This window comes from Mesoplodon mirus (assembly GCF_964341445.2).
Source record: "Mesoplodon mirus genome assembly, chromosome: 3".
In the NCBI taxonomy this organism is placed as follows: Eukaryota; Metazoa; Chordata; class Mammalia; order Artiodactyla; family Ziphiidae; genus Mesoplodon; species Mesoplodon mirus.
This window is the reverse complement of record NC_138978.1, coordinates 78,344,038-78,371,831: the sequence shown is the minus strand read 5'-3', so window position 1 is coordinate 78,371,831 and position 27,794 is coordinate 78,344,038. Positions and strand designations below refer to the sequence as shown.

General features: G+C 38.2%; 1 protein-coding gene across 2 annotated transcripts; it reads left to right on the top strand.

Annotated features, from left to right (window-relative positions):
• Nucleotides 1-591: 591 nt before the first annotated feature.
• Nucleotides 592-27,794, top strand: MCOLN3 (mucolipin TRP cation channel 3; the record flags this gene model as incomplete). 2 transcript variants are annotated; one of them, XM_082614279.1, is made up of 12 exons in its annotated part: nucleotides 592-934; nucleotides 4,764-4,931; nucleotides 10,126-10,279; nucleotides 11,414-11,495; nucleotides 11,572-11,668; nucleotides 16,924-17,023; nucleotides 20,689-20,801; nucleotides 20,885-21,034; nucleotides 24,169-24,270; nucleotides 24,379-24,501; nucleotides 25,401-25,607; nucleotides 27,660-27,794. In XM_082614279.1, the coding sequence occupies exons 1-12, from the start codon at nucleotides 707-709 to the stop codon at nucleotides 27,792-27,794; spliced, it is 1,659 nt and encodes a 552-aa protein (XP_082470405.1). In that variant the 5' UTR covers nucleotides 592-706. The 2 variants fall into 2 exon arrangements, with proteins under 2 accessions (XP_082470405.1, XP_082470406.1); XM_082614280.1 differs by lacking the exon at nucleotides 4,764-4,931.

The window sequence follows — 27,794 nt, the reverse complement described above, 5'->3', positions numbered from 1 at the left end:
TGCCTCTTGGCCATCTGTATGTCTTTGGAGAAATGTCTATTTAGGTCTTTTGCCCATTTTTTGATTCAGTTGTTTGTTTTTTTAATATTGAGCCACATGAGCTGTTTGTAAACTTTGGAGACTAATCCCTTGTCGGTCACATCGTTTGCAAATATTTTCTCCTGTTCTGTGGGTTGTCTTTTCATCTTGTTTAGGGTTTCCTTTGCTGTGTAAAAGCTTTTGAGTTTAATTAGGTCCCATTTGTTTATTTTTGTTTTTATTTCCATTACTCGAGGAGACAGATTGAAAAAGATGTTGCTGTGATTTATGTCAAAGAGTGTTCTGCTTATGTTTTCCTCCAAGAATTCTATAGTTTCCAGCCTTACATTTAGGTCTTTAATCCATTTGTTTGTGTGTGGTGTTAGAGAATGTTCTAATTTCATTCTTTTACATGTAGCTGTCTGGTTTCCCCAGCACCACTTATTGAAGAGACTGTCTTTCCTCCATTGTATATTCTTGCCTCCTTTGTCATAGACTAATTGACCATAGGTGTGTTGGGTTTATTTCTGGGCTTTCTATCCTGTGCCATTGATCTTCAAAGGTGCAGTTTAGAACAATGGTGCTTATTTGAAAGCTGATCTTTTGTCTGGATTTCATCAACTATCCTGCAATAGCAAGGAACATAGATGTTGCCTTCATTTACAGGTTTTTTTTTTTCCTCCTAGAGATGGCAAATCCTGAAGCTGTTATAAGTAGCTGCAGCTCTCATGAAGAAGAAAATCGCTGCACTTTTAACCAGCATACATCTCCCTCTGAAGAGCTTCTATTAGAAGACCAGATGAGGCGAAAACTCAAATTTTTTTTCATGAATCCTTGTGAGAAGTTCTGGGCTCGAGGTAGAAAACCGTGGAAACTTGCCATACAAATTCTAAAAATGGCAATGGTGACCATCCAGGTAACTATCTCAGATCATGAGTTTAGTGAAGACTTGTTTTACTAACAAAGAGAACTATGGACAGTTTTGTTTTATTTTTTATAACTTTTAACTGTATGCATGATAAAGAACAATAATTAAGGAGATACGCAATCTTAAACCCTCCCACTTCAATATTTGTGAAAGAAGACTTTGGTTTTTTTGTTTTCTCTAACTCTTTTCCTTCTCATCTTTCATTAAATTATAATTTTGCTCACATAATGTAATTGGTTTTCAGGAAAAGAAAATTTTAATATTTGGCTTCCAATCAAGAAGCTTAGCTGAAGGTTTCTAAATCAACTGTGGAAACTAGCTATTGCCCAACCAGAGGATTCTTTTTTTTCCTGATTAGTTTCCTGAGAATTTCTCTCTCTTCAGAAACTTCAGGATTTTTGTTAAGAGTAGTTGGATTCTCACATCCCTGTGATCATGGGAGCCCTGAAGTGGAAGAATGTGGAGTTGATTAAAAGGAGTAGCATAGGTAGTGAAATACTAGACTTCATTTCAGGAGATGTTGAATCTCATTTCCTTGCCTTCTCTTAACATTTTGGGGGGAAATTATATTTTGTGATTCTTTATATATTCTTATGATTTACTCTTTTGAAGGTGTGTTTTCCTGCTGGTGAGAGTAACTATCTCTTGTTAAAAACAAAGGGGCAAAAATAAAAGATTTTAATAGGAAAAATAGATGTGATACATTTATTTTTATTAATACTTTCTCGTAATTTGGTGAAAAATGCATAACTAAATAAACAACTGGTATTCAAGGAGAATTTTTTTAACTCTGAAATTGCTGATCTTAACTGATAATTGAGAACAAATGCTTAAGGTGTTAGAAGCTAAGGCTATTTCTACAGTCATATGAAGTTGGTGAAATTCTTGCCTAAGTTTCTGATGCTAGGTGCTGTGTAAAGGAAGCTGACATTTGAGTGATTATTTTGTTCCAGGACATTATTTCATTTGATTTCAACAATACTTCTATTGGATAAATACTGGAATCCTTCGGTTTACAGAATAAGGAACTGATATTTATAGAGCCACATGATTAGTACTGACTAGTACTGCCACTGGCGAAATCAAGACTTTAGAGGCACGTGTTCTCTCCCTCTAACATATCAACATAAAAATGGATGTTCCGTTCTCAGTATATTTGGCAAGCTGGAATTGAAATTCTTAACTTCCAGCTGATAATGTGGTGTGTCACAACAGTGAAAATATTTATCTGTGTTATTTATGATAAGTTGGAGGGAAAGCCTGTGTCAGTTGAACATGAATATATTCTACTTAGAATGGTAGGTACAACTTGTGTGTTTACTGTGTTTCGGCCTCAACATTTTATATCATCACATTCAATTCTTAAAACAAATCAGAGTTAGGTAGTAGTATCCCCATTACACAGATGAAAACACTGAGGCTTAGTGAAGTAAAATAACCTGTCATAGTCAGGAAACTAGAAGAATAGAACTGAGATTCAAACTCAGATTCTATTCCCTCTAAGACTTATGTTCTTTTTTCTTTTAATTTTTAAACATCTTTACTGGAGTATAATGGCTTTACAATAGTGTGTTAGTTTCTACTTTATAACAAAGTGAAGCAGTTATACATATACATATGTCCCCATATCTCTTCCCTCTTGCGTCTCCCTCCCTCCCACCCTCCCTATCCCACCCCTCTAGGTGGTCACAAAGCACCGAGCTGATCTCCCTGTGCTATGCAGCTGCTTCCCACTAGCTATCTATTTTACGTTTGGTAGTGTATATATGTCCATGCCACTCTCTCACTTTGTCATGGCTTACCCTTCCCCCTCCCCATATCCTCAAGTCCATTCTCTAGTAGGTCTGTGTAAGACTTATGTTCTTAATTACTCCTAAACCTTTTAGGGAGCTCATTTAACTTTCCTGTGTTTCTTAGGGTGGTCAAGAGGAAAATTGACTAACAGTTTAAGATGTTAAGCCTGTTAGTAATAAGCATATAAAAGGCATTTAGGTAAGTTTTTTTTTTTTTTGAAGTAACTGAGAGTTTTTCTTAACTGTGATGTTTCCTTAATCTACATTGGAACAATCAAACAAATATAACATAAAGACTTTGTAATTAAGCAAATGAGGGTGACTTGATGACAGATATCCTCTTTTCAGGGAAAAGACAGTGGTATTTCTGTTAAGTTGGAGATTTGGTGTCTGCAGCAGCAAAAGAAAGATGACTATGGTGATAGGAACCCTACTAAAAGTTTCCCTTTTCACACTGCCTGGCTCAGTCTCTGAATTATAGCAGCTCTCTCTGCCAGTCATACTCTTGTCTGCCCCTAGGCCCTTGAGGGCAGGAACTGTGTCTTCTAGCTCAGTGCTGGCTTGTGAAGGTACTCATATATTTGAATGAATCGGTAAAAATATCTTTGGGAATTCTCTGGAGGCTTTTTGATCATCAGCTTCGATAGATGTAAAATCCCTGGAATATCAAGCTATCATCTTACTGAGATCTAAATAGGACACAGCTTAAAGAGGCTCTTTAGAAATGAGAGTCGAGTTAGGCAGAGAGTGATGACATGTGTGGGGTACAGGGCATACATCACAAGGGGAGGTGAGAGGTGAAAAGATTGGTCTACTGTCTCTATTTTTCCCTGATCAGACCCTGGATACTTTGTGTAGCATGAGCTTGGATAGTTAGAACTTGGATTTAGTCTGTTAGACTTGGGTTAGAATTTTGACTATATACTTGCTACTGATGTGACTTGTAAAAATTATTTAACTTCTCTGAGTCTTCATGTATGCATCTGTAAAATGGGTGTATTAGGAACTATGCCGTGGGATTAGTATGAAGAAAGTTCCTGCAATAGTGTATGGAACATAGGTTTTCAGTGTTGTTCCCCTTTTCCATATAAAATATATGTTGCCCCCCTTACTCTGCTATCTAAGTCAAAATATATGTTCTAAACTTACTGTGCGCATGCACGTGTGTGTGTGTGTGTGTGTGTGTGTGTGTATGGGAGAGAGAGAGCAAGAGGACAACTAAGTTTCATGTAGAACTCTGGGGTCAATCCTGCATGAATGTTAAGGATATGTTATGTTAATATACTTTAATTTAGAGATGAGTTGAAAGAATATTTTTATTTTTGGCCTTATTGTCACAGTTTTGGTAATTAGACCTAGGAATATAGTTTGATTATAGGACTTAAACTTATGTAAGATATTTCTTAGGTTGTATTTTACACCTGCTTCAAGACCTTTTTTTTCTACAGAATTCATTTTGAACTCTTCTGTTTGCCATTCAAGCACCTGCAACATCTGACTCATCTTTCTGTTCACATTTTTTTCTCACTATTTCTCTAATTGAATTATGCTGGTGTCCTCAATATCCCCCAAAGTGCTAAGTCAACTCGACCTTCTTGGCCTTTCCCCAGTGTTCCTCAAATGTCCTCTGCCCAAGTTATGCACATATTTCAGGGTTTCTATTATTCTTTCTTCCTTAGAGAAACCTTCCAACTTCCTTAGTCAGTTACCTTGCTTCTCTGAGCTAAAGAACTCCTAAAGGGCTTCTCTGAACTCCTAAAGCTTTTGTTGGTAGGGAAAATGTCATAAGTGGGATCATACATGAAAATAAATGTTGAAAGTATGCAAAATCACTTTCTTTTATTTTAAAACCACCTTATCTTTAAGGACAAATTAATTCACAGCTGCCAAGCTTTTAATTTCTAATTGAATATATTCTGGATTAATTAGGCATTGAATCTTGAATAGATGAATTGATCATTTTATAAAGGCCTTTTATTTCATTACTTTTTGACCCTCTTACTTTTTCTTTTTTTTCTTTTAAGCTGATCTTTTTTGGGCTAAGTAACCAGATGGTGGTAGCTTTCAAGGAAGAGAACACTATAGCATTCAAACACCTCTTCCTAAAAGGATATATAGACCGAATGGATGACACATATGCAGTGTATACACAAAGTGATGTATACAATCAGATCATCTTCGCAGTGAACCAGGTAAATCAAGCACATGCATTCTTCACTTGGGAAAAAGATTAGACTGGAAAATTGTTAGCAATGTACATAATAGAAACTGACATTCAGTTGTACAAGGGTGAACATTTTTTAATGAAATATGTAAATGACATGTATAAAACAGTAAAATTTTTTTAATGTTGCCAACAAACTTTAACAGAACTAGAAGTTGAGAAAAGCTTTTCTTTAGTAACAGAGAGACAGAAACTTTAAAGACTTAATTAAAAGAGTCAGAGCTAGGGCTTGGCATGAGAACCTCAAAGGTTTAAAATGATTAACCATGACCTTGGCTGTAACTAGTCATTAAGTCTTCAGAGTTTATACTTTCAGGGACCCTTAACAAATAATGAGAATATTAACTTTGCAGAGTGTGTATAGTAACCAAGACCTGAAAGTTCATTTAAAAAATAAATAAGGCCTTTATGTCATACATGACAATGATTTTATTGTAATATTGATTAAATGCCTCAAAAAGGAAGCTTGTTTTTCATACAGATGATTCAAATTTCTATTCAGAGTTTCTGATCAATTTGTTTTTGCTACAAAGTCCAAAATCTCCTATTTTGTTGGAATCATTGGAAGCTTTCTTGAAGTCAGTATTTCTAACCTGAGTTAGTCTGTAGATAACATTTCAAAAATATCACAATTCTTCTTCAAAAAATTATTATAGTCCAATTATGGCTCTCCTTATCCTGGAGACAAACTATGCACAGTGAGATAAAATACGTATTTGTGACGCTAAGGCTTTCTGATCGCATTCAGATTACAAAAATTGGCCAGAAATCTATAGTAATAGAAGTAAGCTGCATATGTTGTTAAATAGAAATATGCCCTACAATTTGTAAGGTAAAAAATAGTAAAATGCTGGAGATATTCAGCTTTGAGTTTCTTGTTTTAAGATTATTAAGTTTATCTAAAGCTACTCTGAACCAAATTGGTAGTTTGGTTTTTGGAGGAAGGGGCGAGTAGAGGCAAGATGTAAACAGTTCATTAAATTCCTCCTAAAACATTTTTACCTTTTTTATATAGTAAGCCTAAGAGCAGTCTTAAAAATATAATATTTGGCATTCAGGCCATTCTGTTTATCAGATTTCCGTGTTCTTTACAGAATTGCATGTAGATTCCTTGTGCTAGTATATAGGTAGATAATATTAATTGGGGTGGGGTTTACTTAGGGCGAGTGACTCCCTACCATCTTCTGGGCACTATCAGGCATTTTGTTTTATATTTTTTGAATTTTATTTTATTTTATACAGCAGGTTCTTATTAGTTATCTATTTTATACATATTAGTGTATATATGTCAATCCCAATCTCCCAGTTCATCCCACCACCACCCCCCAGCCCCACTTTACCCCCTTAGTGTCCATACCTTTGTTCTCTACATCACTATCAGGCATTTTAAACTGAAGGTAAAAAGTATCTTGATCACAATATTCATAAATAAAGTTTTTGTTGTTAATGAGGTCAGTTATTCTACACGATCCCAGAGAACTGAATAGAGAAAATACAGACTGATATGAAAGAAAGATCTTTGTTTGCTGTAAGGAAATCTCTTGATAGTTGCGGTGATAGTCACCAAGGAGAACGAACAGATAAGACAGTAGCTTCTCAGTCCTTAGAGCTAGTTCCATGACTAATTAGTTCTCCTGAAGAGTAGAGCCCTAAAATGCCATCTAACTGCGTAACCTCTAGGGTTCATCCTGATCCAACACTGGCTATAACAGCATCCCTTTTGTTTAGTATATATGTTTATGTATTTGAATATCAAAGACCTAGTTATTTTTATACTATGTCCTGGCTTTTAGCAATCAGTCATGTTTGGGCCATCTCTACTGGGTTCCTTCTTTCATCCGCCCCTTCAATTAAGGCAGTCCTCAAAGGTTTGTCCTTTTCCTACAGAATTTCCTCCTCTACACAGCCTCAGCCACTGCCAAGAGAGGTGACCCTGAACCATTTGCTCACACTGCTGCATGCAGACAGCTCACGAGCACCTCAGAACCACTCCGTCCAAAACAGGTTCCTGTTCTCTTCCCACCTGCTCCCCAGACATGTTTCTCTTTCTGATCACTTGCTTAGATTTAAAGGTCTCAGGGTCTTGTAACCATTTATTCTTGCAGCTCAAGCATAGTCTGTATATCCCTACTTCTGGTTGGCTTCCCTCCTTCCCCTCCCTACCATTTCTTGACTGTTTTCTAAAGGATTCATCTAAAATCACAGATTTGATTGCATAATACTCCTCATTTTATACACATAACAGTGTTCAGTGCCACATATTAATATATTTATTCCACGAAGGTGGAGGTACATCCCAGGCACTCAGATGTTTGTGAATAAATGAAAGAGCTCAAAAGATTCATGTGTTCAGATCAGGTGATCACAGAGGGACCACAAAAAAATCCATCTATAATCAAGGAGCAATCGGTTTTAATCTGCTTTACAGATATCTCAAATTAATGATTTTAGTGCCTTTCTATGTACGGGAAGATGCAAGAGTCTGGGCTCATGGCAATTATTCCTTTGATATGCATCTTAACTATCCAGGACCAGTAATCTGTTTTTCTCCATCCTGAATTCCCCTCAGAGCACACCCTTGATGCCACTGCAGTGGCTGATGGCTTGATGGCAGGCAACACTTGTTGTTTATTGGAGTGGCAGGCAGCACTCCTTGCCTACAACATCCATCTCCTGCAGGTGCTCAGACCTCCATGAGGAGCCTTATTAAGATAGCAAGGAAGTCTGGCTGTAGCATCACTTATAACATTAGCATGTACCTGAAGCCCTGCACTTTGGATCTTTTGTGTCTCAAGGTCTTACAAGGTTTAAGACACAAGTTTCTAAGGTAGGAGGTTCAGATCTTTAAGTAAGTCCTGTGGGGACTGCCTCACAAGGAGCGGGTGCTCAGAAGGGCTACAGGGCCCTATGTAGGTGTGACTGCTTCATGACCCCTGCTTGACTTTCTGGCTTTACCTCCCGGTACACATCCCCTAGTCCAGGCACACTGGTCTCCTTGGTACTTTACCGCATTCAATATCTTTTGCCTCTTTTTTCATTTAATGTACTGTTTACCTCTTACTCCCCGACACCCCAGTGTAAAACTACCAATTTGGCTCAGAGTAGCTTTATAAAGATTTAAGACACTTATTTCCTTGTATGGAAAACAAACAGCTCAAAACTGAATATCTCCAGCCTTATACTATTTCCCCCTATATGTAGGACATAATGCTATTTAATGAGTTATAACTGCAGCTTAATTATATCACTGTAGATTTCTGCCTCATTTTCCCAATCCCAATGCTAGCAGAAAGGTTGGTGCCATAATCACAAATCCTATCCTAGCAACTTACTATCTTGGTGTGCATAGATTAGCTCTAGTGAAAAAAGATCCACTATCACAGTGGTCCCTAACCTTTTTGGCACCAGGGACCGGTGTCTTGGAAGACAGTTTTTCTACGAACCGGTGGCGTTGGGGATGGTTCGGGCGGTAGTGTGAGTGATGGGGAGTGGCAGATGAAGCTTTGCTCACTTGCTGCTCACCTCCTGCTGTGCAGCCTGATTCCTAACAGGTTGCAGACCGGGGTTTGGGGACCCCTGCAGTATCACGTTATAGTGATTTTCACCTCACTGTTAATTTGACTGTGTCTCATACTGTTACCTGAAAACTGGGCCTCTTGGTGGATGCCACACCAAAAGACACAACCAAGCCAAAGGTCAGGAGAAGGAAGGATTTATTACTTGCAGCAAGTAAGGAGAACACCAGGGATCTTTCCCAAAGCAGTGTCTCCTCAAACAGCAAAATTGGGGAAGTTTTAAGCTAAGCGTACGTGTATAATCACGAAGGGGCTTGGGCGGTCAACAGAGTCCAAGTTTTAGTTGATTGAAGTCACGAGGGTCAGAAAAGGTCAACATCATCATCCCTTAGATTTCAGTTGACCTGGCAGTTAAGTGTTTTGGGCTAATCTTTACCATTGAAACAGAACTGGGAATCTTTACAATTGATGTATTATCTTTGCTGTTGTTACTTCTCTTGCCTGTTTCTGCATTCTATTGTTCCCTTAATATTATTAATTACTGAGACCTGTTCAAGGACCAGAATTAGATCACAAAAAGGCTTAGGCCAAAAATGGCTTCTCTTATGTCAAGAAAGCCATGCCTGTTCTTTTCCTCCAGGGACCTCCCCTACCCTATCTGCCTACAATACTGTTCTAAGTGCAGGGGTTAGAGCAGTGGACTTGATAAATTCCTTACCCTGTGGAACTTACATTCTAATGGAGGAGATGGATTTTAAACAAGTTTAGCCAAAATCAGTTGATTTCCAACAGTGATGAGTGCTATGAAAAAAAGAATTAAGTGGCATAAAATATTAACAGTGGACTCAGGATGGTCAGAAAAGACCTCTCTGGGGACTTGAAGTCTGGGGAAGAATATTTCAGGCTGAAGGAGTGGCAACAGCGAAGGCCCTAGAGGCTAGAAAACATTTAGTATGTTTAAGGCAAGTGTGCAAAGGAGTAAGGGAAGGGCCGGGGATAGGGCTATAGGTCTCTCAAGGCTTATAACAGGCCCTGGAAAAGAGCTTTGAAGTTTATTCTGAGAGACAGGAAGCCATGGGAGTGCTTTCAGTAAGAGAAAATTGCTATAAAAGTGACCAGGCTGTATTCTTACAAAGATAAAGATTTTAAAAATACATTATTTTTAGACAAAGTTTTGCTGGTTACCCTGGAACAATTTTATCCCATTTCCTATATTATAGTAAAGCAGAACTCTGACTTTATAGGAAATAGTTCAAAGATAAATAAAATTTATATTCACATTAAATGTAAAAGTCAGTTCCTAAACATAGTTCTTTAAAGGAGGAAAGAACCTGAGAATTTATTTAAGGTTAAATTAAGCCTTTAATTTTGCAGATAAGAAAGCAGCAGCTCATAAAGTCTATGACTTGCTCAAGGTCACAGAAATGAAACTTGAACCCAGAACTCTAATTAATTCAAGAGTGCTCTTTGACCTCTGTGGTCCTGGTGCACAGTAGCATGTTAATTACTCTGCATATTAGCATGCAAGTCTCCACATGGACAGGAGGTGGGAACTTGCCGTTTCAAAGGCAGGGAGAGAGGGCAATCATGGCTTCACTTCCACCTGGCTGAGTGTTCCCCTTTTTCTGTTCCTCTTTTTGGTTGAAGTACTTGCAGCTACGCAACATCTCAGTTGGGAATCACGCTTACGAGAACAAGGGCACGGAGCAGTCAGCCATGGCAATCTGTCAGCACTTCTACAAGCAAGGAAACATCTGTCCTGGAAATGATACCTTTGACATTGATCCAGAAATTGAAACTGGTGATGTTCTTCTATAAGCTAGAACTTCCATTTTTAACTCCTTGATTTATACTTGTTTATAAATCAATTTATACTTATTTATACTAATTTCATCTCTGAAAACAGTGATTTGGCCTGTGCTATTAGGTCACAGTAAGAACTTTATCAGAATTGTGTCAGGTACTTCACTATAACTCATGATTCTTAAAACAAATGAACAAAAACCAACGAGGCAAGTTTATTATTATCCTCATTTTATAGAAGACTGAAGTGTGGCTCAGAAGGTTAAGTGATCTGCTCAGGATGGAGCTAGTAATAGGCAGTGCTGAAATTTGACCCAGGCCATGCCCTTAGCCACTTTATTCCATAGCCTCTCTGCTGGATAAGCCAGTTAAATAGACAGATATTGTCCTTATAAAACAGTATGCTTGCAAATTCTTGATGTATATAAAACTCTCTCTGCTCAACAGCACTTCACTATTCAATGTCTTTGGGGTAGGCTGGGCCTGGCGGGGGCAGGCAGGGAATGAAAACCAGAACTTAGAATAGCACAGCTTATTCTTATTAGCAAAGTTCTACTTGCAGTTTGTATCTAAAACATTAGCTTAGGTCATCGAGTCAAAAAGTAAGTACTTCTAACAATAGCCACTGGGACTTTTTCTTTGAGAAGAATAGTAAAGGATTAGAGTGCTGACTAGTGAAAACCTTCTAATATGCTATCTTCCTTTTTTAAAACAGTGTTTATTGAGGAAAAATTGTCAACACATAATATTTTTTTAAAAAGATCCTTTGAACGTAGAAAATTTTATCTTAGACGCTACAGATGCTTCAAACCTATGCTTAGGATACAAAAAGGAAGAAGGACCTCAAAGTTTAGGCTTAAAAAGACAGAAAGGAAGATGGGGTTCTATAGAAGACTAGTGAGATAGAGTTCAGATCTTTCTCTACCCCCATCCACTCCAGAAATGTTATAGTCACGTATTAAAAACAAATAAATCACTGTAACCACGTGGTATGGATGTTTAGCTTTAAAAATCTTAATTTACAAAAATACCAGAATCTCAATATCTAGTTTTAAACATATGATCCTTTCAAGATGCAGTTTTCTATATTTATTTTAGGCACTATATTATGGTTTGTTCCTTTCTATGGCAGAATGTTTCTTTGTGGTGCCAGATGAACCTTTTCACATTGGAACACTAGAAGAAAAACTCAACTTAATGCTGGACTTTCACAGGTGAGGGAACAGATGGGAGTGTAACTTATGTTTGTGTGTATATGTTTTCACTGCACTAAAGTCTCCTGTCTTCTAGACTCATAACAGTGGAGCTGCAGTTTAAATTGAAGGCCATTAATCTGCAGACTATTCGTCATCACGAGCTCCCGGATTGTTACGACTTTACTCTGACTGTAAGCGTGGGCTGGGCTGAATTTGATTCCCATCTGGAGAAAAATAGTTTTATCTAGTTACAGGTTTATTTACTTGTATTAAGGGGTGATGAAATGTATAGGATGTTCCCATCCCACTTGGATGTGCACAGGGGAAGCATTGGTTCAGCTAGCTCTATTTTGTTATGAAGTAGTCCCTTCTTATCTGCGGTTTTGCTTTCTGAGGTAAGTTACCCTAGGTCAACCTCGGTCTGAAAATATTAAGTGGAAAATGCCAGAAATAAATTTTAAATTGCATGCCATTCTGAGTAGCATAATGAAAAATTTCTGACCCTCCCCAGATATGAATCATCCTTTGGTCCAGTGTATCCCACCCATTAGTCACTTAGTAGCCGTCTCAGTTATCAGGTCAGTTGTCCCAGTATCACAGTGCTTGTGTTCAAGTAACCCTTATTTTACTCAATAATGGCCCCAAAGGGCAAAAGTAGTGATGCTGGTAATTCTGATATGCTAAAAGATTCCTTTAAGTGAAAAAGTGAAAGTTCCCAACTTAATAAAGAAAGAAAAAAAAATGTATGCTAAAGTTGCTAAATCTACAGGAAGAAGAAATCTTCTATCCGTGACATTGTGAAGACGGAAAAAGAAATCCATGCTAGGTTTGCTGTTGCACCCCAAACTGCAAAAATTATGTCCGGAGTGTGTGATAAGTGCGTGGTTAAGATGGAGAAAAGCATTTAATTTGTACAAGATATTTTAAGAGAGAGACCACATTCACATAACTTTTATTATAGTATATGTTATAATTGTTCTATTTTATTATTAGTTATTGTTGTTACTCTCTTACTGTGCCTAGTTTATAAATTAAACTTTATCATAGGTATGTATGTATAGGAAAAAAACATTGTATATAAGGTTTGGTATTATCTGCAGTTTCAGGCATCCACTAGGGGTCTTGGAATATATCCCCTATGGATATGGGGTGGCTACTGTACTAACTTGTTTACTTGTTAATTATCTGTCTTCTGTACCTCAGTGTAAGTTCTCCGAGGGCAGGGACCTTGTCTTGTTCACTGCTGTGTCTTTAGTACCAAGATCAGTGCCCGGCACAGAGTAGGTGTTCAAATACAAAAGGAACAGAAGTTTGTAGGCTCTGTATGGTCAGCTCTCAGCAGTCGGTGGCAGTCTGCTTAAGGGCATTGCCAAGGGTTCTTGCTACAGAGTTTCCTCACTGTGGATGTTTGTAGCCTTTGGGTTTTGCTCACAGTGCCTCCCTTGTGCTGCCTCTAATGCTCTGGTTAGCTTCCTTGCCTCCAGCCTACCCTATCGCATCTATGTTCTCTGTCTTCCAGTTGCAAATGGAGCTTTTGATGCTTTCTAGGCAGCACAAGATGCCCCTCATGTGAGTTCATCACTTCACGAGGATCTGAGTCAGTAGTAACACAATGCTGTATCGGCGTATGCAGGACAGCATTTGATAACAGCTTGCCTTCATGTGGTCCAAATTTCTATTACTTCAGCAGTAGTTTGTATCAAAAGTTATGTCCACGATACTCAACTAATTGGCTGTAAGAAATCAAGTTTTCAGAAATTGAGGTTAAAAATATTTTCAGAATATAGGATAATGTAATAATTATGCATATTACTTAATAAGAAAAATCACTAATTCTATAAGACTGTTTTTATTTGGGCTACAGATTTTGATCTTAATATTAACCAGCAAGTTATGAATTTTCAAAATTACTTGATTTTTTAAAAATTGAGCTATTATACACAGTCTTCTCTCTTCTCTCTCTGTATCTCTGTCTGTCTGCCTCTCTCTTTCTCTCTGTCTCTCATGGAAAATGATACTTTTCAGAAGTCTTACAATCCTTAAAGCCTTTGGTCAACTGACAGCTCCTTCATGGACCCTTTTGTGATTCCTCAGTTAGCAATACATTCTGTGTTCTGAACTCCCAGATTTTGTTTTCATTTTTGTATTTTGTATGTCTTACCACCTTCTCCTTTGTTTTAGGATTTTGTAGGTCTTTATCATCAACTCTACTAGACTGAAAGATCCCTGAAGGCAGGAACCATTTTATCTTTTCATCCTCAGAGAACATAGTAGGTGACTAAAATATTTGTTGATTGAGTAAACAAAACATTAGATCCTTTGTCATGACTCACTACATCAGTAAAAGCAACTTGGCCTTTAGCCACATGCAAATGTCATATTTTTGCCATTCTTGTAGAATTATCCCAAGCTATATCTGTGCAGTGTGGATTTAGCAGTGCATCTCACAGAACTGTGGTGGAACTTATATCCTATCAGGTAGTTTGATAATAAAAGCCATTAGTGAACCTGGGCAGCATGCCTGATATAAAATGCAAGGTCTTTGGAGTCAGACAAGCCTAGATTTTAATGTCAGCTCACCAGTAAGTAGCTATGTAACTTTAGGCAAATTACTTAATTGGTTTGAGCCTCAGTTTTCTCATTTGTAAAACAAAATTAATGCCCACCTACCTGACAAAATTTTTGTCGAGATAGAAGATAACATATATGAAGGACCTACCAAAATATATGGTATGTGGTAGATATTTGATTCATTCAACAGCTATTTATTAAGCCTATCTTGTGTGTGCCCAGTTGGATTTATAATGTAAAAGTAGTGCATTAGCATTCATTCATAATAGTTTGATAAATTCTTTCATCCTGTATTTCGAAGCTCTTTATTAGGTGTATAAACATCTAGGATTCTTGTATTCACTTGAGCTGACTCTTTTATGATTATGAAATGGCACTCATTAACCCTAGTCATATTCTTTGCTCAAAAATTTACTTTGTCTGATGTTAATATAGCCATTCCAGCTTTCTTTTGATTAGTGTTAGTATGGCATATCTTTTTCCACCCTTTTAAACTTATTTGTGTCATATTTAAAGTGAGTTTCTTGTTAGGCAGCATACAGTTGAGTCTTGCTTTTTTTATCCAACCTAAAAATCTCTACCTTTTAATTAAGGTGCTTATTACATCATTTAAATTTCATGTGATTGTTAATATGATTTCTCTCTTTTTCTGCCTTCTTTTGGATTGAGTATTTTTTTGGATTCCATTCTATCTCATATGTTATCTTATTAACTATAACTCTTTGTTTTATTATTTTAGGGCTTCTAGTACACATACATAACTTATTACAGCCTACCTTCAAGTGATGGTATACCACTACATGTATAGCATAAAAACCTGACAGTATATTTCCATTTCTCCCATCTTGGCCTTTGCGTTATTGTTGTCATACAATTTACTTCCAGATATAAACTGGAACAATACATTGTTATTATTTTCACTTTAAACAGTCAGTATCTTTTAAAGCAACTTAAATAATTAAAAGTCTTTATATTTGCCCATGTAGTTATCATTTTCATGCTTCATTCCTTTGTGTAGCTCCAGGTTTCCATCTGGTATCATTTTCCTTCTGCATGAAGGGCTTCCTTTAACATTTCTTATAATGCAGACCTGCTGGTAATAAGTTCTTTCAGCTTCTGTATGTCTGAAAAAAGTATTTCACCTTCGTTTTTTAAGGATAATCTCACTAGGTATAGAACTCTAGTTTGACTGTTTTTTCCCCAGTACTTTAAGGATGTTGCTCTTTTACAAACTAAAAATACAAACAATACAAAGTGCTGTCGCTGCTAAGAAATCTGCTGTCTTCTTCATCTTTGTTCCTCTGTATGGGATGTATTTTCCCCCCTCTGGCTGCTTTAAAATTTTTCTCTTCATCTCTGATTTTAACAATTTGATTCTGATATGCCTTGATGTAGTTTTCTTTGTGTTTCTTGTATTTGGGCTTCATTGAGTATCTTGGATCTACGGGTTTATAGTTTTCATTATATTTGACATTTACTCAGTGTTATTTCTTCAAATATTTTTCTGTCTCTTTCCCCCCACTCTTCAGAGATTCTAATAGTATGTATATTTGGGCACTTGAAGTTGTCCCACAGCTCTCTTTCTTTTTTTTTTCAGTCATTTTTTCTCTTTCTTTCATTTTGAATAGTTTTATTGCTGTGTTTTCAAATTCACCAATCTTTTTTTTCTGTACTATCTAATCTGTTGTTAATTACACCCAGTATTTTTTCTTCTTCATTTAAAGAATTCAGCTTCTTCTAAACCTTACTTAGATGTGATTGACATTAAGCCAAAATTTATTTAATGAGCACCTACTATTTGTAAGACCCTGAGGCTTTTTGTATGGGAAAAGTTTTTCCTTGGCAAGGATTTCTGACTCATTCAAATAATACTGAGCATCTTTCTTATGTGAGGCTGTGGGCTGGTTCCCTCAGCAGCTATGGAGATGGGCAGACACTAGCAATGTCCTTGGTTGCTTGTCAAGGGAAGAAACTTACAGTCCAACATGAGGAGAAACAGAGTAACTAAACTTATTAAGTTTATTTGAAATCTTATATCTGAAGTGGTATCTGATTACCCCACACGAAGATTTTCAATAAAACTCATTTAAATGACAGACTTTAAAAGAACTTTTCTTTTTCTTTAGGACTTGAGAGAAGAGGCACCAAAAACAAAAACAAAACCCCCAAACCAGACTAATTTCCTTAGCTTGCCTTCTTGGTGTATGCAAGGGGAAAGTGGAAGGAGCTAGAAGGGGAAGACAATGGAAGAACTGTGAAAGGTGTTCCGGCATGGCTTTGTCCCCTTTGGTGCCTCGTGTCCCAAAATGGTTATCACTGAAGCCAGACATGCTGTTGGTTCCCTGTGACCACACCTTTTGTAATACGTGTGGTTCTATAGTGATGAAGAAATCTGGTCCTAGAAGGAAAATCAAAAAAGCTCCATTTGAAATGTTTCAAGACAGAAATAATGAGCATCTGTGTTAGTAAGAATTACAACAACATTAAAAATCTATCCCTAGCTGAGGCCCTGCTGGAAGGCAGAGGAAAACATACTAGTACTCGCTCTTGCTCATTGTAAGAGGGCATCTAGAGGTGCTTAGAATGGGAAGGAGGGGGAAATTCTTTTGTTTTATAAGTGGTTCAGGGCTTGAATACTGTCCTGGAAGCAGGATTATAGAGACTAAATGTTCCCTATGGAAGATCTAGTTCAACTTTCTCAGCTCACAGAGAAATCAAAAGAACTTCCCAAGGTTGGACAGAGTTAGCAACAGGTCAAAGATGAGAGTCTGGGTCTCCTGCAACTTTGGAAGACTTTTTTCCTAATTAATGCATAGAGGCATCTTGGCTTTAAAAACTATAGGTATGTTTTTTACCCTTTTCCTGTTCTTCACAGATAACATTTGACAACAAAGCCCACAGTGGAAGAATTAAGATAAGTTTAGATAATGACATTTCCATCAGAGAATGTAAAGACTGGCATGTATCTGGATCAAGTAAGTGATGAATTTTAATAGTTTTAAAGATGGTTATTAAATAATATTAAATGGTTATTAAATTACTTGTCCCAAGGATGTGTGGAACATTAAATGAAAGAATTGGACCATACCCAAGTCCCTAATTCTCTGCAAGTAGATCAATTCATTGTAGTTGTCTGATGTTCCAAGTAATTCCCAAGTTATTAGTAATCAAATGGCTTTTCCTGCCTTCTCCATGTGCCCTCACTGGCCCACTCCTTACCAAAAAGAAAAAAAATGCTTATAATCCCCCCAGCAAAAAGAAAATCACATATACTCAAACCAATGTTTATCAAGTGCTTATTGCATAAGTATAATACTTCCACCTACATCTTCCTCACTTCAGTATTTTAAAATATCTTTGAGATAGGTAACATCCCTATTTTTACAGATGAAGAAATTAAGGCTCACTGAATTTTGGTGTGTATGGGGTCATACAGCCAGGGATAAGTCAGGTAGGATTTGACCCTGAAGTATCCCACACCTTATAATTATCTTCTATCTAGGTCAAAAAAGTAGACGAAATAAGGAAAGGGTGCATTCCTAGAAATATGGACACAAACTCAGGTATAAACTGAGAATCACTGAGAATTTTGGAGCTGAACTGAATAAAACTGACTGGGAAGGATTGATCTAATTTCCTAGACCCTTGTATTGATACGTAGTGGTGTGTTGTGCTAGACTTTAATGATTAGGTCAGAGGGTCTCGGATTCTAGTGAGCAGAAGCAACATTCCAAGTACCTGCTAAGATGCAGTTTCTCCAGCCTCATACAAGACAGTCTGTAGGTCTGGGGGTGAGACCCAGGAATGTGCAGGGAATCCTTATTCAGACCATACTTGTATAATAATTGCTTTAGGGTTTCCTACTAATGGATTCACGAAGTTCAGATGTAATAATGAGATAGTATGAGTAAATAAAATAAAATAAAATTCCTTCATTCTAGTATTCTTTTCAGTAATAGGTAACTTCAAATATATGAAGATCTTGAATCACAAACTTTTATTTCAATCACAAAGTTGTTTATTTGAAACACAAGCCTGTTTTGTCATCTGTAAACATTGTAATACTTCTCCACAAACTTGAGAATAGGGAAAATGAGAGCATATGAAGGTGCCTGGAACACAGGCTTTCTCTCAAATGTTTGTTTCTTGAATTTTAAGTTTCTCTGAAGTAGATTTAGTCCTTCATGTAACAATTAGATGCCTCTTGACAAAATTACGGGATGCTTCATTTCAGAATAGTCTTGAGTTCTTTCTCTCAGCATAGAGCAGTACAACTTGTTAAGTAAAGACACGCTCTGTAAGAGAGCATGTGACGGCCAGCCCTCTGCCCACCTCTCTTCACCTGGCTCTGCTCATGCTGGGAGGACTGATTCACAGAATCTCTGCATGCGTGACTCTGCCTTGTCACTCAGGTCTCAGCTAAAACCCACTGCCTCTTTGGTGAGGCCTTCCTTCATTGTGTGGTATAAGTGAACCTTTCTTTTCCCCATTCCCCCACCCCAAGCTCCCTCAGCAATGGTGGTCAAAATTTAGTGTTACCTAGAGAGCTTAGGAAAACACAGTTTCTGATTCACTGGGTCTAGGGTAAGGCAGGAGAGTGTGCATTCCTAACAAGTTCCCAAGGGATGCTAAGAGCACCTAACACAGAGTGATGGATGCTGGAGACAGGCTGCAAAGGTTTGAATCCTGACTTTGCCACTTACTGGCTGTGGAAGCTTGGGCAAGTTCTGTGACCTCTCTGTGCTTCAGTTCTCATCTGCAAAGTGGGATAATCACACCTACCTCGTGGGTGTTGCTGTGAGATGCAAGTGAGTTAAAACCTATAAAATTCTTAGAACTATGCCCTGCAGGAAATGCACTCAATACATGTTAGCTATTTGGACTTACTTTCTTCATATCACTTACTCCTATCAGAAAATAATTTGTTCATTTAATTGTTCACTTTTTTCTCTTATATCGCTGGAGTGGAATAGAAATTCCACAAGGTCAGGGGCTTTGTCTGTCTTGTTCACCCATTATACTCTCAGCATGTAGAAACACACCTGATGCTTAATAAGTATTTTATACCTAGATAAGTATATTTAAATAGGATATGCAGGAACCCTAATGGTATTAAGAACAAAAGACTACAAGCTGATAAATAAAGATCTTTGATGGATGGTTGTGATGATTTTTATTTATTTTATTTTATTTTATTTTTATTAGTTTCTGCTTTATAACAAAGTGAATCAGTCATACATATACATCTGTTCCCACATCCCTTCCCTCTTGCGTCTCCCTCCCTCCCACCTACCCTATCCCACCCCTCCAGGCGGTCACAAAGCACCGAGCTGATCTCCCTGTGCTATGCGGCTGCTTCCCACTATCTATCTACCTTACGTTTGGTACTGTATATATGTCCATGTCTCTCTTTCGCTTTGTCACAGCTTACCCTTCCCCCTCCCCATATCCTCAAGTCCATTCTCAAGTAGTCTGTGTCTTTATTCCTCTTTTACCCCTAGGTTCTTCATGACATTTTTTTTTCTTAAATTCCATATATATGTGTTAGCATATGGTATTTGTCTTTCTCTTTCTGACTTACTTCACTCTGTATGACAGACTCTAGGTCTATCCACCTCATTACAAATAGCTCAGTTTCGTTTCTTTTTATGGCTGAGTAATATTCCATTGTATATATGTGCCACATCTTCTTTATCTATTCATCCGATGATGGACACTTAGGTTGTTTCCAGGTTGTGATGATTTTTAAAAGAAGGACTTTTAGTCTCCTTTAAATACTCATGGAAGAATCTGTATCAGAGTCTTTTCTCTTTGTTGTTTTTGTGCAAAAAATGCTTGAATTATTTAAATTATTCTAAACATGAGTGTGAAGGATCTGTATAAAACTTGAAAATGCTTCTGAAGGATGCAAAAAGAAGACTTGAATCAGTTAAAAGGCACACTATGTTTTTGGACAAGTGATTCAACATGATGAATATGTCAAGTCTTCCTAAATTAATCTCTAAATTCAACATGATTCCCCCCCAAAATTACCTGTAGGATTTTTATTGGAATTTGACAATTTGGTCCTGAAGAATATATGGAAATAGAGCAAGCAAGACTAGCCAGCAGAAATTCTAGGAAAGAGTAATGAGAGGTATTTTTCTTAGGCATTACAATCAATACACGAAAACGTCAGAAGGGTAAAGTATGGTACGTGAATACAAACGGCCATTTGGTACATGGTAAAGATGGCATTTCAAATCATTTGCTCTTTTAATTGGCAAAAACTAAAGAATAAGGAGAAGATGTGGAGGTATGTGTAGGTATGTAAACTGGCATGATCTTTTTGGAGAGCAATTTCTTAGATCTTTTTTTAGAAAGATGCATATGCCTTACCCCAATAATTCCATCTTTGGATATTCATCCACCTAAAAGATCACTTGCACCTGTGCACAAAGAGGACCTTGAAAATGGTTTGTAGTAGGGAAAACCAGATTCCAATCCAAGTGTCTTTACAAACATAGTATTGTACATCTATACGGAAGTATGCAATTCAGCAGTTAAAATAAATGAGGGTAAAAATGAAAAGAAAAAAAAGAAGTATATATCACCATATTAATGTTTCACTGCATAAGCAGGTAATCCACTTTCCTTCCAGTTCAGAAGAACACTCATTACATGATGATCTTTGATGCCTTCGTTATTCTGACATGCCTGGCTTCGTTAATCCTGTGTGCTCGATCTGTGGTGAAAGGACTTCAGCTTCAGCAGGTAGGGATCACTGCTTTCTAGGAATGTGATGGACATTTTGATTGATAGAGAAATTCACCATGCTTCTCTTCTTTTCCCGAAAGGAATTTGTCAATTTTTTCCTTCTCCATTATAAGAAGGAAGTTTCTGTTTCTGATCGAATGGAATTTGTCAATGGATGGTATATTATGATTATTATTAGTGACATATTAACCATTACTGGATCAATTCTGAAAATGGAAATCCAAGCTAAGGTAAAATTTTTTCCTATTTATGTCATTGTTAGTATCAGATTTGCATTAACGGTCATTTATTTTGTCCAAAACGTTAAGAATTCACAGAGTAAGTTATTTCTTTCAAACATTGTATTGAGTAAACCTGAAATAACAGTAATTTGTAAAAATCTAGTCCAGAAATCTTTTAGGCTGAGTTTTCCAAAGTGTGATTCACAGTCCTCTGTATCAGGATCATTTGGGTAGTTGGTAAATACCCCACATTAGACCTACTGAATGTGAACTCTGGGGGTGGGGCCTGTGAATTCTTACACACACCAGAAGTCATACACACTACAAGGTAACTAAAGTAAAAGGTGTTTTTTGTTGTTCTTACAAGAAATACCAGAATCTTCAAAAAAAGAGTTGGCTGGGGGCAGGTGGAGGGAAGTGAGGCCAAACTACTATTGTGTGAGTCCTTGCAGTTTTTCCCTTTGTCCATTCAAATTGAGAATATTCCCATTTTCCTATTTTTCCTATTTATGTACTACAAGGTTTCCCATTTTAAGTTAGGACTAATCCAGCCTGGATATCTACCCTCCCCCAAAACAAAAATCAAAAACAAAACAAAACAAAACGAATACTGTTCAAACTAATCTTGTTCAAATTTATATTTTTCTAGCCTGACTACAACTAAATATGAGTATGATCCACATGGGGAGACTCTTACGGTTCAGATTCCTGGGCAGAGACCCCAAATGCAATGGCTCAGTTAAGACAGGAGTTTATTTCTCCCTCATGTAATAGTCAGGGCGGATTTTATGTGCTGGCAAGTTGCTCAGCTCCCCACCATTCAGGAATCCAAGTTTGTCCCATCTTTTTCTCTGCCGACCATTAAGGGCTCACCCAGACTGCATGATTGATGCTGGGTTGCCTCACAAACAGATTGCAACCCATGGAAGGGAAAACCTGGTATGGTAGTAGGTCTCTCACAGTCTTATAACCTTGGCTCAGAATGGCAGCCTTCATTTCTGTTCAGTCCTACTGGATAGAATTTAGTCACATCTAACTGCAAGGGAGCTGGGGGAGATAGCCCAGGCATGTACCTCAGAAAGAGAGAATGGGTTTAGGAGGCCATGGAGCAGCTGTCACTATATGTCAATGTAGTATATATCATTAGAATAGATGTTTAACTGTAGGGACCAAAAAAAGAGGAGTAGGGGGAGATTTGCAGCAAATCTTTATTTTTACCAACCTCACCTACCATTAATTTCAATGAGCCCTTAATGGTGTCCAACAATCTTTCTACATTTTTCTAAGCTATTCATTCCCCTGTCTTCTAGCTGATCATTTCATATTTCTTCTCTTTTGAAACTTGTAATACTCCCTGCCCCATCCTCACTCTCAGCTGATGACCTCACTTCCTATTTCACAAAATAATGGAAACAAAATAGGAATTCCACAAATTCCCACTTCACTTATATACCTGCCAACATCAGTGCCCATATGCTTTGCTTTTTCTCTGCTACTGTAGATATATTATTTAGGTTACCATCCAAGGCCAGCTTCTCCACCTCCTGCCTTTCAGATGCCATCCCTGCTTGCTTACTCCAGGGCATGGGTCCAGCTATTCTTCCTCCTTTTCTCATGCACCCTCAATCTCTCATTCTCTACCATGACATTTCCATCAGCATGTTTTTTTTTTCTCCTTTCTAAAAAGGCAAAATCTCAACCTATTATCCCTCCAGCTACTTCCCCATTTCTCTGCTCCCCTTTATATAGCAAAAGACCTCAAGAGAGTATTTAATCCTGTTTCTGACTCTGCACTTCCCATTCCCTCTTGTATCTGTTCCAGTCAGGCTGCCCTGCCACTCCAGGGCAACGTTCCAATGACCTCTCATGTCGCTACATTCAATAATCAATCACTTATCCTCATTTTGACCTATCAGCAGCTTTTAGCACTGCAAGCACGCCCTCTTTGTTGATGAACTTTTTCACTGGCTGTCACTTACCTGGTTTTCCTCCTAAATCACTGGCTTGTCTTCTGACTTTCCATTGCTGGTTCCTTCTCATCTCACCAACCTATGAAAGTGACAGTATTTCAAGGCACGGTGCTTGGACACCTTCTTTTTCTGCCGCTGTCTTGGTGATCTCATCCTGTTCCATTGCGTTAAATAGTGTCTATTTTCCAGTGATTTTCAAATCTCTATCTCCAGCTTGGAATTATTCCCTGAACTCCAGTCTCAAATATCCAACTGTCTATTCCACATCTTCACTTGGATGTCTACCTGGCCTCACAAATTTAACATACCTGAAACAGGACTCCTGAAATCTCCACCTCCACAGTCCAAACCTGCTTCTCCATGGCCTTTCTAAGTTCAGTTAATGGCAACTCTTTACAAAAGCCATAGATTCATCCTCAACTCCTCTCTTTCACTAATCCCCTCTCCTCCATATCTCATCCAAGAGGAAATCCTATTTGTCTACCTTAAAAAAATCACCTCATCACCTTCACTGTTGCCAGCCTGGTCCAAGGCACTGTCAGCTCTCATCTGCATTATTGCAGTAACCGTCTCACTCTTCCAACAATCTGCTCCCAACATATCACTCCTGTTCAGAGCCTCAATCTCCCCAGTCTACTCAGAATAAAAGGTAAAGTTTTTAAATTACACTCGTGAGGCCCTAAACTACTTGCCCCCTCACCTCTGTGACTGCACACTTTCCCCCATAGCTCACTCCAGCCAGACTCACTCTTGCGAGGCACCCTCCTGCTTTGGGGCCTCTGCACTTACAGGTCCCTGTGCCTGGAAAGCTCTTCCACAAGATTTTTGCTTGGCTTGCTCCCTCACTCCCTTCATGTCTTTACTCAAAGGCCACCTGTTCAGTGATCAGTCCATGCTATTTGAAATGCAACACACAGCCTTCCCTTACCCCCTCCCCTGAATTTTCTCCTCAGCACTTACCATCAGCTAATGTACTAAGGGTTTTGCTAATTTATTTCTATCATCTCTCTCTCCACACTAGAATATAAGCTTCATGAGGGCAGGGAATTTTGTTTGTTCACTGCTTTGTCCTTAGTATCTAGAACAGTGCCAACTCATTGCTACTCAACAAATAATTTTTGCCCCAAATGAATTTCTGCTACATAACTGATTATTTTTTCCACTCTGTTTTAGAGTCTGACAAGTTATGATGTCTGTAGCATACTTCTTGGTACCTCTACCATGCTTGTGTGGCTAGGAGTCATCCGATACCTTGGTTTCTTTCAGAAATACAATGTAAGGAATTCCACGGTTCTCCCAGCTGCTGGTATTTCTCTTTCAAAGTTATTGCACTGCTTTGTCTAAAGGGCAAAGGGATTCTAATGACCTCTCTTACTTTCCCAGCTCCTTATTCTCACCCTTCAGGCAGCGCTGCCCAATGTCATCAGGTTCTGCTGCTGTGCAGCTATGATTTATTTAGGCTATTGCTTCTGTGGATGGATTGTGCTGGGGCCTTACCATGATAAGGTACTGATAAACAATTTTTTTCCTGTTGTTATTAAGGTCTCAGAGTAGTGGCAATGGCTTGTTATCCTTTTAAAATAAGCTCCTTTTACTTTGTGACTCAGCCTTAAAATGTTGTAGGTAATGTATCTATTGCCAAATTTATAAATTGGTAAGGTAAGACCACCTTGAGAGGATAACTGATTCACTTGACTGCCTCAACTCCTTTTGTGGAATATGTCAGATAATTAAGTCTTTCTTACTGTCAGCGAAGTCAAGCTTGCCAATTTGATTCATCGATATATACTAGAGTGGGCTATTTAGTTAAGTCTTATTGAAATTTGACTTTATTTTAAAAAGTAGTATAGGGAGAAACTTGTAGAAATATTGAATATTTTGTTTACCAGAGTTATAGTCTTGACTGCAATGCCATCATCTTAAATGGCATGAACTTTAAAATGAGAATCATGAATATGCTTGGTTGGGACCTGTGTTTCTCACAGAAGCATTTTAAGGATCTCTTTCTACCAAGGTAAATGGGAGGGTAAAGCTTGACTCAGAAAAGCACTGAAGGCGCAGACCAGGTCTCCTATCTTCAGTTCAGGCTGCTCCTATTAAGAGGAGCATCTGAAGGAGCTGCTTGTTCCAAGAAAAACAGTAGGCATGTGCATGTTATGTACATCACAAGACAAATGCCTGGAGGAATGACTTCGTTTTCCTGGGTGTCTCCAATGTGTACATGTTATTAAACTTTGGTGTGATTTTCTCTTGTTAAAAAAAATGCTTGTGGTTACCCCAGGTTATTTGTTTGAAGGGGTAACTTGGGATATCTAGTCCCACTATTTTTTATATGGTGTCATGATCAAAGTCTCCAGTGGGAAGGAACACGAAGTAAAGTGAACTTTTCTTTTTTGTTTTTCCAGTTCCGTTCTCTGAACATGGTCTCTGAGTGCCTTTTCTCGCTGATAAATGGAGATGATATGTTTGCCACATTTGCAAAAATGCAGCAAAAGAGTTACTTGGTCTGGCTCTTTAGCAGGATTTACCTCTACTCATTCATCAGCCTCTTTATATACATGATTTTAAGTCTTTTTATTGCACTGATCACTGATACATATGAAACAATTAAGGTACGTTCATCAAGAACAAGGAGGAGCAGCATTTTCCTAAAACTTGCAGAGTGGCAATAAAATACAGTACCTGGGGCTTCCCTGGTGGCGCTGCGGTTGAGAGTCCGCCTGCCGATGCAGGGGACACGGGTTGGTGCCCCGGTCCGGGAAGATCCCACATGCCGCGGAGCGGCTGGGCCCGTTAGCCATGGCCGCTGGGCCTGTGCGTCCGGAGCCTGTGCTCCGCAGCGGGAGAGGCCACAACAGTGAGAGGCCCGCGTACCGCAAAAAAAAGACACACAAAAAACCAGTACCTGAGCGGGAGGGGATCAATGGAATGGTAATTTCTTCAGGATAGAGAAGAAGGATCTCAATTTTAGATACTAAAAACAGAAATGAAAGAGAAATAGAATTTCTAGAATGTTGAAAGTTTTGTCTCTGAGTAATTGTGCTTTTTCAGACAGGATCTCAAATTGTTTATTAGAATTATAAGGATCAGTAGATACTGAGTGAGTGAAACAGACAGTCAAAATTTTGTGGGGGCTTTTTTTTTTTTTTTTTTTTTTTTTTGTGGTACGTGGGCCTCGCACTGCTGTGGCCTCTCCCATTCCGGAGCACAGGCTCCGGACGCGCAGGCTCACCGGCCATGGCTCACGGGCCCAGCCGCTCCACGGCATGTGGGATCTTCCCGGACCGGGGCACGAACCCGTGTCCCCTGCATCGGCAGGCAGACTTTCAACCGCTGCACCACCAGGGAAGCCCTGTGGGAGCTTTTCAAATCCACTTTTCATAAAGAAAAATTGACCTCTTCATTTGGAATGAACTCCTGCGTGGGACTACCCCAGAGGCCTGGTCTCCAGAACAGTCAAGGGATTAATATGTCAAGTACGAGCCATGTGTGTGTTACACAGTCAGGAACATGATTTGAAAAGCTGTTATCATTCATATTGTCACTCCACATTGAATATTTAAAAATCAGTTTGAGCCCTTTGAAATATGGAAAGGCAGAATAAATAACCATATATATTTAAATTTCTAATAACTTTATACTGGTAGCTATACTATTGGCATGGACACTTCCACTTGGGGACTTTTCTTTCTGAGCATGAGAGGGGTAATGAAACATGATGCCATGTGAATGGATAAGGAGAAAGGCCATCAGGAGTTGATGGATTATGAATTGATAATTACAAATACCTTGCTCACGAAGCCAGGGTTCTGACTTCATTCTTACCGAATCAGACGTCAGGAACCGACTGTCCTCAATACTTGCTTGGCAGACTTGCTTAGAGTCACCAAGGAGACTGGGAAAGAATGTAGTTGTACCCGTCCAAATCCCTTCCCATGGTGCTCTAAAAATTCACTACCTTCAACTCTGCATGCAGAGAGCTATATATATATATATATATATATAATATATATTATTATATATTATATATATTATATATATATATTATATATAATATTATATATTATTATATATTATATATATATATTATATATATATAATATATATATATATATTATTCGAGGGTGACATCTGAGGTCTCAAAGAATAACATGAGTTGACAGCTCTGGATGACACAAGCCTAAAACTCGTAGTTTAGATGTTAACCTGCTTCCATGGTCTCAGAGCACTTGTCAAATGGATGAGTCCTTTCTGATCCTTGCTGGTCGGGGCCCATTCTAGAGATCTTAGACCCCCAAACTGATATAAATATTAGGCCTTTAAATAAATCTGTCTGTCTGGAAGAGAGACTCCAAAAGGGTGTGCAGCTGGATTTTACCTGGAAGGAGCTCTCAGATTCAGATTCAACATGCCCATTTTGGGTTGAATCAGACCCACAAAAGAGAGCCCAGGAGGGCACTGCAGAATCCTAGACCCACTTTTCCTTAGCCAAACCTAAGACTGGCTCTAGAGGCTATATCCCCATGAAAATACTTGGAAGCAAGTAAACTATCCCTTTAGAAAAGTCCCCACCTCTGTAGCCAAATGATCCACTTTGAATTTGAAATAAAGCTGTTTTCAAGGGACTTATTAATGAAAACTTTTTTTTTTATTCTTCTGTATAGCATTACCAACAAGATGGCTTCCCTGAGACTGAACTTCGTGTATTTATATCAGAGTGCAAAGATCTGCCCAATTCTGGAAAGTACAGATTAGAAGAAGACCGTGCAGTATCTATATTCTGCTGTTGTAAAAAGTAG